The sequence below is a fragment of the Chlamydotis macqueenii genome, chromosome 1 (genome assembly GCF_036417535.1).
Source record: "Chlamydotis macqueenii isolate bChlMac1 chromosome 1, bChlMac1.mat, whole genome shotgun sequence".
In the NCBI taxonomy this organism is placed as follows: Eukaryota; Metazoa; Chordata; class Aves; order Otidiformes; family Otididae; genus Chlamydotis; species Chlamydotis macqueenii.
The window spans coordinates 75450672-75467085 of NC_141556.1; the positions used below are offsets into that span (position 1 = coordinate 75450672).

Here is a 16414-nt window from a genome sequence, read left to right on the forward strand (position 1 = left end):
AGGAGGAGACTTCTTAAATTGTCTAGGATGAATCACCAGAGTGCATGTGAAAAACACCCGGAGTGTCTTCCTGACAACCCAAGTGTCCCTTCTACAGCATTCATCTTATCTTGGATTAATGTTTCTCTGGTTTAGGTCATTCTCACTACCCATACAGTGTTTAGCGATCCTCTGATGTAATAAGAATATCTACAGACTAGAGATAAAAATTAGCAGGGAAAACTTTTGCCTCCAAAATTCAAAAAGACGACAGAGAACAGAATAGAAACATCCTGGATGTCTCCAGAGAAGTTATATTTTAAGAGCTCAGATCAACAGCCCTCTTAGTACATATTATTTTATTACATTCTTTTCAAAAATCGACAGCAGTAAAGAACAGCTTGTTCTACAAACCCCACTCCTCCTTGTGGGCCTGCTGTCAGCATGCTCTTCCCCTTTCCTTATGGCACTTTTTCACCACCTTCACCTCACCTCTCTGTATTTCCTTTGGACCTGCCTCCTCTAGAGCCGGGGTTCCCTGTGGTTTGCTCGAGGATGGCCACTGAATACGCTGGACGTCAGGCTGGGTGTGCGCACCAGGATTTGGCATCAGTGAAATGACTTTACGTTCACTAACTAACCCTGGGAAAAACTCTCACTGCCCCACGGTGTGAAAGGATGGGCAGCCAGACTCTTGACCCACAGCTGTTGGGCTCTGCAGACTCCACGTGGCTCACGCTTTTGCTGTTTTGATAGTCAGCTACTTCTGCTGATGTTGGCTAAAATGAAAAAAAATCCCTTTGCAGGCCACACACTGGTGTGCCAGGGACTATACACAAGCAACTCTGGCTCCAGGAGGGAGCTTGTTCCCTGTTCCTGCTGCTATGCTGGGGGCACCACAGCCTCATGCAGGCTCTGGCCAGGACTTCACACCATCGCTGCTGAGACCTGAACCCAGAGAGCAGCTACATGCCACCATGGCTCACATCACACCTCTGCTCCTGAGGTGGGAGAATGGCAAAACGCAGAGCAGCGAGGCAGGAGAGGGAAGGATGCCGATGGAAAATGGCCTGTGCTGCCCAGCACACGGTGTGGGCAGAATGACAACTATTGTGAGGCTTCTCAATGGCTCATTCGGCATTATTCCCAACATTGCTTTTGAATTTAGTACTCACTTCTGGGTATCTAATAGAAAAAGAAGGCAAAAACATGAGGCTGGAGGTATGAAGAAGACAGACCACAGCACTGGCTCAAGGGAGCACTAAATTCAGATAAATTTTCAAATATCAGCATTTTTTAAAAAAAAAAAAAACAAAACTTTTTTTTTTTAAATAGGGAATGCATTTTCCCTCATGACATGGTAATGGTCAAGGCATCTTGCCAAATACTTATTTAATAATTAAAAAAAAAAAAAAAGAAAAAAAGAAAAAAAAAGCTGACACCTTCAAAAAGAAACTCTGGAATGTTTAAAATGAACTAGTTAAAATATTTTGTCACATTACCCATGACAGGCCATTGCTGCAACAGAAAAGTGCCTTTAAAAGAATGGCATAAGTAAAGAAAATCACTGTTCAGAATTTCAGGCTGGTGCTACTCAACCTGTGTCATCTAGCTCATCCTTATAATGTTGATGGGAATTTTGCTTTTGTTTTCAGTGGAAGCGTGGGGATCCTGAGCAGCCTGGAGAGACACTCAAGATTAAGAATTTGGCATTCAGGGAGGATACATTTACAGGTGAAACAAGGTGTACTGGAATACTTTTATGATACTACCATGATATAGAAGGTTCAAGGCCCCAACAGCCGCGATGGCAGGAGGACAGAACCTTTAATTTCCTACCAAACACTGCCTAGCTTTAGGGAGATGGTCTAACACACGGCAGTATCCTTTACTCTTATGAACACAGGCTGGTTTTAGAGCAGTTTTCAGCTGATTGAGGAGTTATGTAATTGCACTAATTACATCCAATTACATAATTAGAGTAAATAAGTAATAATATAATTAGGTGCTGTAATTATGTAGTTATGACAGGTAGCACTAATGCTGATAAAATCCATTATGAAACTTGCTAAGAACGGTGGACAGGGCACGCGAGAATAAAACTTTCAGGGCTTCGCTTGCTAGAGTACGTCATTCGTCCAATGGGCAAAATAATTAACGTAATTACTATGCCAATAGCCTTTTATTTTTGCAAATGAATGGAGGCACAAATCATAGGCTAATTCCTATCTCCCTGTTTTGCTGCAAAAAAAAATCAGTGACTAATCATCTATATTTTTTGCCTCCATTTACCTATTTGCAGTGACCAAAGCTTTGGTGAAATCTGCATGTACAAACTGCACCTCTGAAAAGAGAAGTCTAAAAATTTGGACATTAACTTTCACTGTTCCAGTTATTGCATTAAACTGTCTCTGACAAATGGACACAAAGAACATTCCAAGATTGCTGTATCAATGTAATACAAGTCATGTGCGTCTCTCTGGGTTTGCCAGGGATGGTATTTCTGGTCAGATAAGAATTTTTTTTTTTTCTGCAGGAATGAAAATTCAATAGGGGAATCATTCATGCAGGTTCTCAGTGGAAATGCAAGGCATGTAGCCAGCTTTTCAAAGTCTTTTTGGATACTGTATAATACTTGTCTGACTAAAACAGGCCTGGATAACAAACAAATAATAAAACCTTCTGCCCTGATTTAATATTCATTAATATTGCACCTGATAACTGATATAAGATAGTGTGCAAGAAGAATGGGCATCACTGGAAGATCTGAAGGGCTTTATTCCCACCAACATCACCATAAAGTAACTGTCTGAAAAGCTAGAGGTGTATAAACTGTGTGTTGTTCTACAATACATTTCATGCTTGATGCTTTTTTTCTAAAAAGAAAAAAAAACAACCTTGCTTTACGAAAGCTGGATAGCTACTGATTACTTCTGTCACTACTCAGAGCAGTATTTTAAGCACTGAAGCAAATACAGAGCTGCTGGGAAAATCAAAATCAGGGGGAACATTAAGAGTTTGCAGCTGATATCCACAGTCCAGAGGAAGAAAGCAAAAAAAAGTCCTTTTTTTGAAAAGATAAAGTCCTCTGCCCCAAGGTCTTTTGAGGCCAGAGACACGCAAGATAGTGGGAATGCCTTGAAATAAGCCACCCCTGGAACAGAAATACAAGTGAACTTGGAAACCTGCAAAAATACTGCCTTTGAGTGAGGGGTGCGTACAACATCACCTACAAATTTCTTTCCTCCTCATGAACTGGAAAACCTGGAAAGTGAAGTTAGATATGTAAATAATTCCCATGCTTTTCAGCATCCACCCTTTCAAATAACATTCCAAAACAAGAAACTCATAGTATTGCTGGTTGTTTTTTTTTTTTTCAGTTGTGCTATCAGCAAGCCTTCAAACCAGGTGCTTCACTGTTTGCTGGACAAATGATACACAAAGAAGACGGAGAGCCATAGTACAGTCATATATTTGGGTCCCGATGGGTCTGGGCAATGGAGAAATGAGACTATCAGAAATTGCAGAAGTTTTCCCTGGTGCCTAGTTAATAGTGATAACCGCTCCAATGTTACTTTTTGCAATACTTTGCAAGCCAGTAGTAGACAAGGACAAATAGTAATTGGTTCCTAACTACAGTTGTAGGGATGGTGAGGACGATACTCGCTGAGCTAAACTCTACTTTCTATTAAAGAAGTTACTGCAGCAAAATGTTGACCTATGTGTATTTAAGGATGCACCTGAGCCTTGAAGATTGAATTTGGGTAGAAATTCTCTCTAAGTAATCTGGCTTTGAAAACACAGAATTTAGGTTTGATCCATTAAAGCTACAGAAGCAGCCAAAAAAGACATACCTAATCATAATAAAAACTAGTAAAGCTAAGAGAGCTTTTCCAGGAGTATGATTCACGGAGGTTTTTCAGCCATACTCTGTATCGCCTGAAAAATAAAATCTCATTCCACCTTGTCCCCTTCAGGTCCTGAGACTGCCGTGTTCTTCCAACCACTCTATTTTTATAAATATTTGTCGCATTTCCATACACTCCCAGTGAGCCTCATTCAGCGATGAGTCAGTTCCACTGGCCAGTCCCACTTCCCTTGTGAAAGGTTAATTTGAAGTCTGCCTCTCTCATGCGAGATCCTAACCAGAACTTGGTCTCTTACCAGGGACTTGGTCATCTCTCCCAGCATCACAAGAATAGTTGCTCACTTTTCAGTCCGTCACAAAGTCTGAAACAGCTTCTCTCTCTGTCTTCAGGACAAAAACCATACCTCAGGCTTAACTTCTGCATGGAATGTGGTACATCTCACATGGTTGTCATGTAATTTCGTTACTATCATGCTGTGTTTGAAGCACACCAAACACATATACTACATCAACTCATGTGACTGACAGCTGCAAAACTACCTCTGAGTGTTTTCCTTTTGACTCTTCTTTTGGTCATAAGCAAAGCTGTATCTCTAAATCTCTTCTTCCAGTTGAATATCATACTTTCAGAATGCTCCACTCTTCTAGTCAGATTATTTCATTTCCTAATACTCCTTGTACCATGTGGTATACAGTAATCTCTCTGTCTCTGAGAGAGAGTCCTTTTTTTGTTCACTTAAGCAGTTCCAATTGCTACGCAGCACTACTATTTCTGCAGCGCACCTTCCCTAGATTTTGTACTGGTAAATGTAAACTACACAAAGATACAATTACTGATTCCACACCAACCACTCGTAGTTTGTTCAAGTATTTGTTTCTCTTTTCCCCTCACTCCTCCATTCCCTCTTCCATTCCATGTAAGCTTTACACTTCTAGGTCCATATGTACCTCTCCCAGCATCCAGAACAACCATCAACTACATATACCCATAGGAAAAACAAGCCCTCCAACAGAGGGCTTCATAATCCCAAAATCTTCTACTAACCACTTAAACCACCAGCATTCTCACACAGAGGAACAGGGGCTCTGAGAAATCAGTTCAGTGCTTGAGGTCACATATGTTTTGGTGCTTTTCTGTTAATATTTTAGATATCCAAATAGCAGCTCCCACTGTTAATGCAAACGTAAAATGCATTAGTGAATTACATCAGAAAAGTCAAACCACTGCTGCCACAGGAAGAATACCCTTACTATGAATATTAATGCATCTCTTGGAATTAAACATTAATACTTAACATATATACTTGCAAAGTTTAAAATCGTACAAACATTGCAGGGAGAGGAAGAGAAGTAGAGAAGGAATAGACACATGAGACAAGCCCTACAGCCTAGAGACTTTATTGATTCCATGGATTAAAGTGCGTTTCTGAAATAAGCTAAAATACTTTCGTGTGTAAGAGGACAACTTGCTACTATGAATAATTTGTTGTAATGGAACAGAGGACACAAGCTTCTGTTCTAGTTTTTCTGTCTCTCCCAACAAACTGCAGAAGTGTAGATCCATTACTGCCTAACATTATAAATGCCCTGAGCTGGGCAACGGGACTGACGGTTCAAAACTTCCATGGATACAGGCTGTTCCTCCATACCTGAGAACTGAATTCCCATCACCTGCCACACCACCTTCCCATGTAGTAGTAATAGCACTTAAAAAACCTCAATTTTATCGCACCATTCAAGCATGCACTCTTGTCTAAACACAAGTTCTTCAAGGTAAGCTCTGTGTAAGCCTGTGCTTGGAGTCATCTCCTCTGACTTTAGCCAGCTCCCAATTAGACATCTTGTCTAAACTAATCATGTAGGCTCTCAATGGAGTGAGAAAGGTGATGCCAGGGTGAGTTACCCCAGCTGTCCTAGACATCTGTCTTAAGGCAGGATGAATAACCCAGCTTTCTGCATTGACAAGGCAGGGAGCTGGGAATCGATTTAAACCCAGTGCCTGACCTGAAGACAGCTGAAGTTAAAGAACAATCTTCCCCTTGGCTAACCGGAGGACTAAAAAGGCACCCTAGTGAAGTTGGGTGGTATATATAATCAAAGGTCCGATGAGGGACAACAGAGCAGATACTCTCAATAAGAAACGTGGCTCCAGAAATGCATAAACAGCAAAGCCTGATGCGCATTATCCCAGCAGGTAGGAAGAATTCCTCAAAAATGAAGCCCGAAGCCAGGCAGCCACCCCTCTCCCTCACCAGAACGAGCCCTCTTTGGTAGCAGGCTGGAAATTAAATGCAATCGAACATCTCTCTGCTCCAGTGTCATCAAATTTCTCTCTCTGAATCCAAGTCATACTCTCGCTGCTTCATGAGGCAGTTTCTGTAGCTCTTCAAATCCCTGCAGCAGCTCTTCTTGGTCTTTTCAATAGCTTGTTCAGAGCAGTCATAGCAGAAAAGCACTAACCCTCAACACTGACCCTGCATTTCACTGTTCAGCAGGAGATGTTATTTTTCTGGACAGCAGCCCAGAGATACTGGACAAAGCCGAAGCAGCAGCAGATGTTATGATGCACGCTCTTCTACCCCTGGTTTGGCTAATGAGGCAGCAGAACCCACAGAGCATGAGAGCACAAATGCCAAACCGGAGACTGTGGCCTGTGCCTTCATCTTTTTCATTATGTTTAAGATGGGACTTTGTTGCTGACTGCCTAAGACAGGTTAAAAGATCTTTAAAAATACAGATCAATGCCTCCTATTGTTCAGAGAGAAGGGAAAAAGAAAGATATTCTCTGCTCTAGCTGCAAGGAGCATCTCTCAGTTGCATAAAGCACATGCTGAAATTGACTTACCACAATCATTTGCGCCACGTAGCTCTCTGGGCCAGTGTATTCAGTTGGATCTTTAACTTTGACGAGAACTATAAAGTACAAATAATGCCACATGTTGTGTTCTGACTTTATATGCTCTTCAAATGAAACGGTCTTGTTATCAAATTTGTCTCTTTCCAGTCCTGCAAAAAGACATGAACGTAATGCAAAAAAATAAACTTCAACATAAAAATACCCAAATCTGTTAAATATGTTAGAGAAAGGAACGTAACTTAATTTAAAGGATCATAAATTTGAAGGATCTTAATTTAAATACTATAACCACATACAGTAACTGCCAGCAAGAAGTGCCAGGCCAGAAGGCATTCCTGACAGAATTCTTTCAGCGCAGCATTTATTCTCTTTTGTGATATTTCCTCTTAATAACAATAACAATATAATAAATATGTTACAGTTTTACAGTGCCTTCCATGCTGAGGGCTATAAAGTGCTTTAAAAGTATTGGCTCTGATTCTTTCTAAATGTATACTGGTAAGCACACAGCGGGTAATCTGGGTCCTGATCTCGCAAAGATTTATGCCCATGTTTAGCACCAAGCATGTGAACAGTCCCACTTAAGCGGCGGTGGGATTGTTTGTGCACTTAAACTGAGCAGTGAGGGTGAGTCTCTGCAGCTTTGTAGTCACATAGTCTTTACAGAGCTGTAGTCACAAGAAATTTTAATTTTTTTTTCCTGTAATGGGTCAAATCTCTGAAGAAGAATACCACAGTGAGGAAGGACAGGATTCACAAATGTTTGCCTCCGCGTTGCAGCTTTCCTCCCTGGATCTCTTGTGGAGCCTTCCACAGACACTAAAGCTGTTGTGCTCTGCACAACATTCATCCCTGTCAGTACAACCATGGAAACAACACACAGCCTACAAAAAGAAGGTATTTCTAAAGTCCCCTAGGGGAGTGAAGGTCTGCCCCCCTTCGTGACTGCACCTCAAAATAAGTGCGATTTATCCATGGGTTCTGTGGGGATGATTTTAATTTAATACTTTTATTCTCTGTTTCATATCACCTTCTGAAACAGGCAGATTTTGCTGTTGTTATCCTTCTGGAATGCACTGTGCTGTGAAATAGCAAGCTGTACTTTCGTCTGCATCTCGCTTTGTGAAATAAAGTCAGCAGCTGCACCACCTCCATTAGTGCTGGTGATGCCAGTGTGAGACACGGCTCTTCTCCCTCAGATCCTGGGTGGAGACTGACGCCACCTCGTAGCAAAGCTAGCTTTTGACTCCTAAACCAAATCTTTTTCCTACAGAGAGAGAATAAATTTGGAACCAAACTCTGACATTTTAACAGATTTTCCTTGTAGAAGATATCCACCCCTTAGGTTCATGTGTTATTTATTGAGGAATAGATCATTTTACTTCTTTACCCATCCAACATCTCAATAGGTCAGTTACACCTACCACAGATGAAACAGGTTGTCTTTAGTATTTCCTCCTTTTTCTGCTTTTCACTCCTGAGATCAGCAAATGTATCAATGATGACTCCAAAGATTAGGTTCAGAACAATAATTATGACAATGAAGTAAAACAGAAGATCATAAACAACTCGCGCAGCAAACAAAGGCTCCTGAAACAATAATAAGGTTGCAATAAGATATAAAAATAGAACACCTCTGAAATATTAAACATTTTCACATTAGCTCAAGCAAAGCTATGCATCTTCCTTTTCTTTTCATATACCAAATTCTGCTAGCCTTACTCACATAAATAGAGAGGGACTACCTACGTGACTAAGGAAAGAAGATTTGGCTTCAGGCACTCTTATCGCTTTGGGACTCCTGTTGTCCTGCACGTTGTTTCACATAGCACAAAGAAGATACTGGCATGTGTACCGGATGCAGTGTAGGTGCATTAGCATAGTGCTCGATTGAAGGCAATCACCTTGCCAGCAGGGAAACAGGGAGATGCAGTTTCTAGTACTCACTGAGAACAAATGATAGGCCTTAATACTACCTCATGGCATACAGGGATGCGCTTACGGTATGTCTTTGTGGAATATTCCAGACCAATGCCAAGTCTGCACACCAAACAACTGGAAACCAGGGGAGCATGCCTGCGCAATGCCAAGGCCAGACTACTACACTCTGTGCCCAAGCAGGGCACATTAATGGTTTTAGCACCCTGCTACAGCAGTCACATATGGCTGCAAGCAGGCTCAGAGTGACCTGACCAAGCTTGCATCCTTTGGGAACACAATATGCATGTGCACACACACATGAAGTGCTGATACTGCTTATTTCATCACAATCGTGTTTTCACATCATTACTACTTTCTGTCTTGCAAAGGCTGTTCTGGGCTCCCATTGACACCTCTGAAAATAACAAAGTTGTTCTGCGGCAAACAGGAGACAACAGTCAGTGCAAGGAGGAGGAACATAAAATCCAAGTCCTTTTCTTCACCATGATACTGAATCGGAAGTTACTGATTTTCTGTTTTCCACACAGTCATTGGGATGACAGTGCTACCCTTTCTGAAGTGCTCGAATGTTGTTAGCATTAAATAACTGCTAAGTGGCAAGGGTCATTTTCAAAGTCTTTAAGTGTTTACAGACTTCATGGGGATGTAAACATTCATGTAAATCCTTCATCAATCAACCCCTTTCAAAAATTTTCATTTATAATTCCCAGTGTAATAGAGGAGTGATCCAATCCAGCAACACTTCTTAGCAATGCTTGGAAGGTTACAATACCCTCTGGTTTTCCAGAAGGGGTAAACTACTACCCAGAGTTCCTTTCTTCAAGTATCACCATCACACCAAGCTTAGCTTTTCCCATTAAATATTCCATCTGGGATGCAAAAATTACATGGATAAATCAACTGTGTGACATTAGAGCAGACTACATACAAATATTGTCTATAACCTCCAAAATCTGACTTTGGCATTCACGAGATGCACAGGGAGTAACGCATTTCCTCAGCCAAAGCACTTACATCTTTGGAAGGCTTTCTGAGCACGTCTCCCACACCCCCACCATTTCGCAGGCCTTGGTTTAATACGGTCACAATGCACATGAGGAGGGTGTCACAGGTCCTTTCTATTCCATCCTCCTCCTCTTCACCTGCAAATGGGAGAGCAGCAGCTTTAGCAACCACAGCATCAAACGATTGCTCATCAAACAAAGACACAACTCTGTATTAGAGAAAGTAACTGCAATACACACCTGCCTTTCATATTCTTCAGCTAAAATTTCACTGATCATCCCTATCCGTTTGCACATCGCTGCTGGTGACGTACTTAGGCACATCAGGCTTACTTAGCCTGAAGAGAGACAGAGAAAATCCCAAGCAGCTCTCCCACCAGTAACTCTGTTAATGACCCAGAGCTGCCATCTCTGTTCACAGGAGTACCCTTTTCCTTGCAAGTACTCCCACTGGTTTCAGTACGATTGCTTTTTCAGTGGGCCTCTTAAGTACACAGCTGACACACACACACGAGAAGCAATATAAACACAGAATTAGAAGCACATTCGCAAAGATTGTCTTCCTGTGAAATCATTCCTCTACCTACTCACGTACAAGCCAAGTCACGTTAGCATTTCAGATCATTAAGGAGGGGCTGGCTTTTATGTGAGTAAATCTGTCCATGATCTTTCCACCAGTGCCCAAGTGCAGGTCTGATAGGTATTAAACGAAAGACTCTCCCTGATCTCAGCTTGAAAACTTGGATTCTATTCTTATCTCTGCTGCAGAGCTGCTGCGTGGTTTTGGCCGAGCCACAGAGGGTACTATTGTGCAGGAGATATTTGAACGTGCAGAGGAGCTGGGCTGGAACACCAGTCCCCGGGGGCACTTCGTCTGCCCCAGCCAGAATTCCTCCCACCACGCACTCACCCCCGTGCTGCGGCTGCATCAACAGCCTCCTTTGGAAGAGCCCTGTGGAGTTGTTCCCTGTGTCCCGCTGGCTTGCACGGCAGGGTCAGGGCTGCGACCGCCGTTTCTCCTGCCTTCCTCCCTCTTTAGGGATACGTTTGCTTAAGCGGTGAAGGCGGCCATTCTCACTCAGTTTGCTTCATGCCCTTATTGTAACGTAGTTTAATAAATAACAACATCCTGCTGTGATAGTTAACTGAAACAGCATATTTAACAACCCCAAACCACCACATCTGGGGCACTGAGACAGACTTTGATAAATTGAATTGATTGAAAGCACTCACATTACAGACACGCAATTTGGATTTTAAAGCATGGGTTCCCAAATTGCAGTGTATGCATCACGATTGGTATTTGCAGAACAGAGCTGGTATCTGCTGCCTTTGCCACCACTGCTTTTGCTACACGAGCAAATTAAATGAGAAAGAACTCCTAATTTAAGGAACTCTGAGTAAAAAGAAAAGCAAAAGCAGACATCAGGATAGACTTCCCTGTTAAACTGTGTGGTTATTACAGACACGACTACCAGTAATAACTCCAGATTATTTTTTAAAAAAATGCTTAGATATTGAAATTGAAAGGATTGAAACAATAAAACCTTTTTTTCCTCTGTCACATCTGGAAATTTTTTACTAGCACTGTGATTTTAGCCATATCAATTCATCTCCTCTGCTTTTGTACCCTGTCATTATTTCCTCCTTCCAAATGTTACTCCATCAGTTTTTGTGGAGCTAATATCTGTGCTTCAGTAGATGACCATCCACAACATAAGTTAAAAACCTTTATACAAGCCACAACTTCTATTTCATTTAGGTAACTACAGAACAAGATTTTCACTGTTCGCAGGACCAGGGGTAGGTGCTGGAAACAGCAAATGGTCAGATTCTGGTGAACGGTGAGGATAAACTGGGGCTACAAACTGGAAGCTGCGTCACCAGAGAGAGTTATCTGCCAGAAACCCTAACTTTCAACTCTCCACATTCACCAAGACGCAAATTCAGAGCAAGCCCATGCTTCAGAGAGACACAAGACACTCAATAGCTGATCGGCACATCTTACAACTCAGAGAATCAACATCCCACACGGCACCCGGAAGAGCCAGTTCAGGTTGCTCTTTGTCAGAGAATCAGGCAGCAGATAGCCCAAAGCTGGCAGAAACTTTCAGTGCAGCAATGTAGGCTCTGAGGAGTGTGCAGACACCCATATATCTACTCTACTTCCAGCCACAGACATGGAGCAACAAGAGCTACCTTCAATCTGGGAGCCAGGTAACCCTACTGGCACGTATTCTGCCCCAGTTGGTTTGCCCTGGTGGGTGCTCAGCAGCACTCACAGCCCAGACTCTGCCCCTGTCAACACCGACTATGCCCCTACTACCAAACAGAGTGGATCTGCGGAGTGAATTGTTGCTAAGGGCCCAATATCGACACTAATTGAGGTTCAGGGGGTTTTACTTGCAGCTAGCTCCAGCCTGGTGAGTGGCCCATCAGTGGCTAGACAGCATTAGGTAGGCTGTCTTCTGACTAACTTTAATTCAAAGGTAATGCAGGTTAAGTATTAAGACCACCCCATAACATTAATCACAGGGCAGTAAGTGGGATGACAGGAAGATTTACTTCAAAAATCCTCATCTCATGCCCTACAGCTACCTGGCTTTTGGGTCTGATCTCCAAGACAAGCACAGGCAGGGGAGACACACGAGCGTCCATGTGGATTTAGCTGAACTTGCACAGAGCAGCACCAGGCTTGGGAGCAGAATGAGTCCTTGAAAATGTCCTCTTCTACAAACAGATATCTGTGCACCTTTCTAGCAGAGGTCTTTATGAGCTACAGAGCACAAAGAGCCATGTACTGTAGGATGTGAAATTCCTTTAAGCGATTAAGCACTTCACCAGGCAAAGACTTAAGTGATACGGAAATCCCTTCGGCGTGAAGAGTGGGAGACTCCGAGGAGGATGAGACATAACATTTTTATGCTGACAGCTCAGTGCAGCAGTGAGGAAGCAGGCTGCAGACAGGGGATGCTCTCTGAGCAGAGCAGACTGGCTCCCAGTTAACTCCCTCACCAGCACGAGCAATGACTGAGCACACGCTCAACCAGTGAAACTCAAGGAAGAAGTGGAGTCTCATCAGAAGAAATGATTAGCAGTGATCTGATCTGAAAAGCAATGTATTTATGTCTCCACTTTGGACCTGAGATGCCATTAAGAACATCTAATGTTTCCTACAGACAGTTGTGGACTTCTTTATGCTACTACCACACGAACCCCACCAAATCTTAGGCCTTTGCATTCCACTCACACTTTTGACAGAATGGAGATCTGTCCCAGGAGAAGACAGTCAGCACAGTGCGACTTTTTGACAGGTGATTCACTGGCTAACATGAGCAAAACTGTTCTTGCTGAATGTTGGTTTTTCAATGTTTCTGGACAAATAAAACTTCTTGAAGTTTTATTGTTTCTCAATGTTTTTTAGATGTTTTGTATAGCCCTGTTTCATTCTTGTTTAATTTTAAAGAAACAATATTCAAACAATAAGAAATGTGAGATTTCTAGCGTTTAAAGAGCTTGGCAAAAGCCACACTGCATCTCTTTTGACTGATTGATTACTCTGTGAACACAGCAGCTTTGCCAATAGCTCTTAGACTGTTTTCTCTATCTAGTCAGACAGCTTCCCATGTTGTTTATGAGGCTTGTTTACACACCAGCTGGGGAGAAAAAGCCTACTTTTATAGCCATCTCCTTGAAATCTTTGTTCCTAAAAATGAAAAAATTAGTAGTGGAAAAATAAAGCATGTGAAACAGTGTAATACTGGAACACAGGATAGTAAGGGACCACTATGTCCTCAGTTTCAGCCCCTAGCAACCACAGCCAACTGTGTCAGTAAATATTTGAAGCCTGTAGACCATCCACTGTGCACACATCCACGCTGCAGAGGCCACAACACATGAAACCAAACTTAACATCTGGATTGAAAGACCAACCACCACAACTAGACTGTGCCACAGGAAGAGTGAAGGTGAGATGGAGTAGCGCCACCATCAAAGGTCTCTGTCCAGCAGTGCATTTGGCCACTAAAATTCCAAAGTGACCCTGTAGCCTCATACTACAGAAGAGGATAAAGCAATGTCAGCTTGACCTAGTAAAAACTCCTTCCTGACCCATTATCTGGTAACTGGTATCTGGTAACTGCCCCAGTAGGACACACTGGTCAGATCTTTTATTTTAACTATGCATATTTAATGTTGACAGGGTCCTTCTGACATACAGATCAGATTCATAACACAGGTGTCAAAGTAAAACCAGGTCGACTCATCTGCTGAATCAGCCATTAAGCTCTTCACTTCTCACAAGCACAAAGCAACACAACTTACCTATTGCAAGCAATAGGTCTGCAACAGCGAGTTGCATTTCCTTGCACTTGCCACAAGCTAAGAAAGCACAGGTGGACTGCTGCCTGTGCTTAGCTGAGCCACAGTAACTCATCAAGACATAGTAACTTGATCCTGGATCTGGGCTCCTACGTCTTCCGGCTACACTACAACTGTGGCCTAGAAGCACATAAAAAGCATACACAAAAGCTTGCTGATTGTTCTGGTTTTGTTTAGTGAGGGGGGAGGCCTAAGGTGGTAGCTTCTGTAGGAAACTGCTAGAAGTTGCTCCCCTTAGTCCCCACCTAGGGCGGACCCGCTGCTGGCCAAGGCCGAGCCAATTGGTGGCAGAACGTCCCATGATAATGCCTCTGCAATAACGTATTTAAGAAGGGGAAAACAGAAAAAAAAAGAGGGAGAAGATGTGAAGCAGCTGAGCTGGGGCAGAGAGGGGGAGGCGCGAGCCTTGTAGGCCTTGCAGGCCTCACCCTCTGGCCTCCCGCCGGGCAGCCGACTGGACCCAACTAGGCCTGGCCTGGCTGCAAGAAATGGAGAGGAGATGAGAAGTGAATAAGATGTAAAAAGGATCCTGAGAGGCGTCTGCCAGCCTGTTGTGAGGAATGGCTGCAGACGCCAAGGTCAGTGAAGAAGGAGGGGGAGGAGTAATGTGGCTCCTGGCCAAGATTCCCCTGCAGCCTGTGGTGACAACCATGGCTGAGCAGGTTGTCCCCCTGCAGCCCATGGAGGTCCACGGAGGGGCAGAGATCCACCTACAGCCCGTGGAGGACCCCACGCCAGAGCAGGTGGAGGCCTGAAGGAGGCTGTGGCCCGTGGAGGGCCTGCTGCGGCAGCTGTTCTGGAGAGACTGCACCCCGTAGAAGAGATGACCCACACCAGAGCGGTTTCACGAAGGACTGCAGTCCGTGGGAGGGACTCCACGAAGGAGCAGGGGAGGAATGTGAGGAGTTCTTCCCCCGACGATGAAGCAGCAGCATGAAACAACATGTGATGAACTGACCGTGACCCCCATTCCCTCTTCCCCCCTGTGCCGCTCTGGGAGGGGTGGAAGGTAGTAGAGATAATGTTAAGCCCGGGAAGAGGGAGGGGTGGGGGGAGGTTATCTTGTTCCCTGCCTCATTCTCCTGCTTGTTTTAGAAATAAATTAGTATTTTTCCCCAAGTCGAGTCTGTTTTGCCCGTGACGGTAACTTTAAGGATTTCTCCCTGTCTTTATCTCAAACCTCGAGCTGTTTTTCCTTATACCATCTCCCCCTATTCTCTCAGAGGGTGGGGGGAGCGAGAGAGAGACTGCGTAGTCTGGTCTGGATCAGGGCTGAACTACGACACTGATACATGCTGTGCCATTAACATCAACTTATGTGGCCCTAAATGGATCTACTATTGGGTCACCGTGTGCAGGTGAGGATGCTGCAAATAAGCAGCAAGCTTTTTCTCTCAGAAAAGTCAGTTAGAAAGAAGCAACCTGTACCTTCAAGCATAATGATTCAGCAAGCTCTTCTAACAACAAGATTAATAACATTGCAATTGGACATCAGGTGTGGGAAGTATCAACATTAAAGGCAAGTTGCCAACTAAGCTCCAAGGCTTGCAGAAGTTCAGCATTTCCAATTTACAACAATGATCATCACTTTTCACACCAGCAAAAGTCTCCACAATAATTAACACACAAATTCCTCAGATCTAATTGATCATCAGTTTGGGGGAACTTTTGTACTAACCTGGGTTCATAACTGGGATGCTTGTGGAACAGTTCTCTTTTGCACAGGCTCCCATCATTGATGTGAGGGTTGTAGTGGGGACTTGGCCAACACCTGTGGAAAAAGCAGAAAAAAGACAGATACTGCATTGATATGAAGTTTTAAATCATTATTTTCTAGAAGAGAATCACTGATTTGAAAAGTTGAGAAGAAAAAGCAGAACAACTTATACCACCAACTCCTCCTTCCTCAAACAGTCTGCTTCAACAGCTCAAAGCAATCACAAGGAACAAAAACACAGTTTTATATTTACTCTATATCACAGCTATTCCCATTTCATCTCCTGAAATTAATGAATCTACATCAAATGCTGCTACTTCTGGTTAGAACAAAATATATTCAAAGCAAGAAACAACTGTCAGATATGAAAATAATGTCAGTTTTAAAACCATTAGATAAATCATTCACAAAAGCTGACAGGAAGGACACCGAGCTGATGTTCAGTTATCCTGAATGTAGAATATTTAAGAGTTTTCAAGGATTATAACACAGTTTGGTACTCATTTGTAAATATGCATGGGTTTGTGTAAAACACTAATTTAACATTCCCAAAGTGGGTAAATGTGTACATCAGCTTGATTTTATCTAACCAGTTTTATCTTGTGCATCTTCAAGAATTTTCTGCATTTCAAATTAGAGATACAAAAAGGTTTAAGAAGGAAAAAAAT

At 43.0% G+C, this 16414-nt stretch overlaps 1 protein-coding gene across 1 annotated transcript in view; it reads right to left on the bottom strand.

The window, feature by feature from the left end:
- The window catches only part of ITPR2 (inositol 1,4,5-trisphosphate receptor type 2), a 267039-nt gene that overhangs the window by 19440 nt on the left and 231185 nt on the right, over window positions 1-16414 (bottom strand). The window contains exons 52-55 of the mRNA XM_086756987.1: window positions 15708-15800; window positions 9660-9787; window positions 8129-8294; window positions 6693-6853 (exon numbers count right to left, since the gene is read on the bottom strand). Of these exons, the coding sequence (XP_086613113.1) occupies window positions 6693-6853; window positions 8129-8294; window positions 9660-9787; window positions 15708-15800 (548 nt within the window). The remainder of the gene's footprint in view (window positions 1-6692; window positions 6854-8128; window positions 8295-9659; window positions 9788-15707; window positions 15801-16414) is intronic.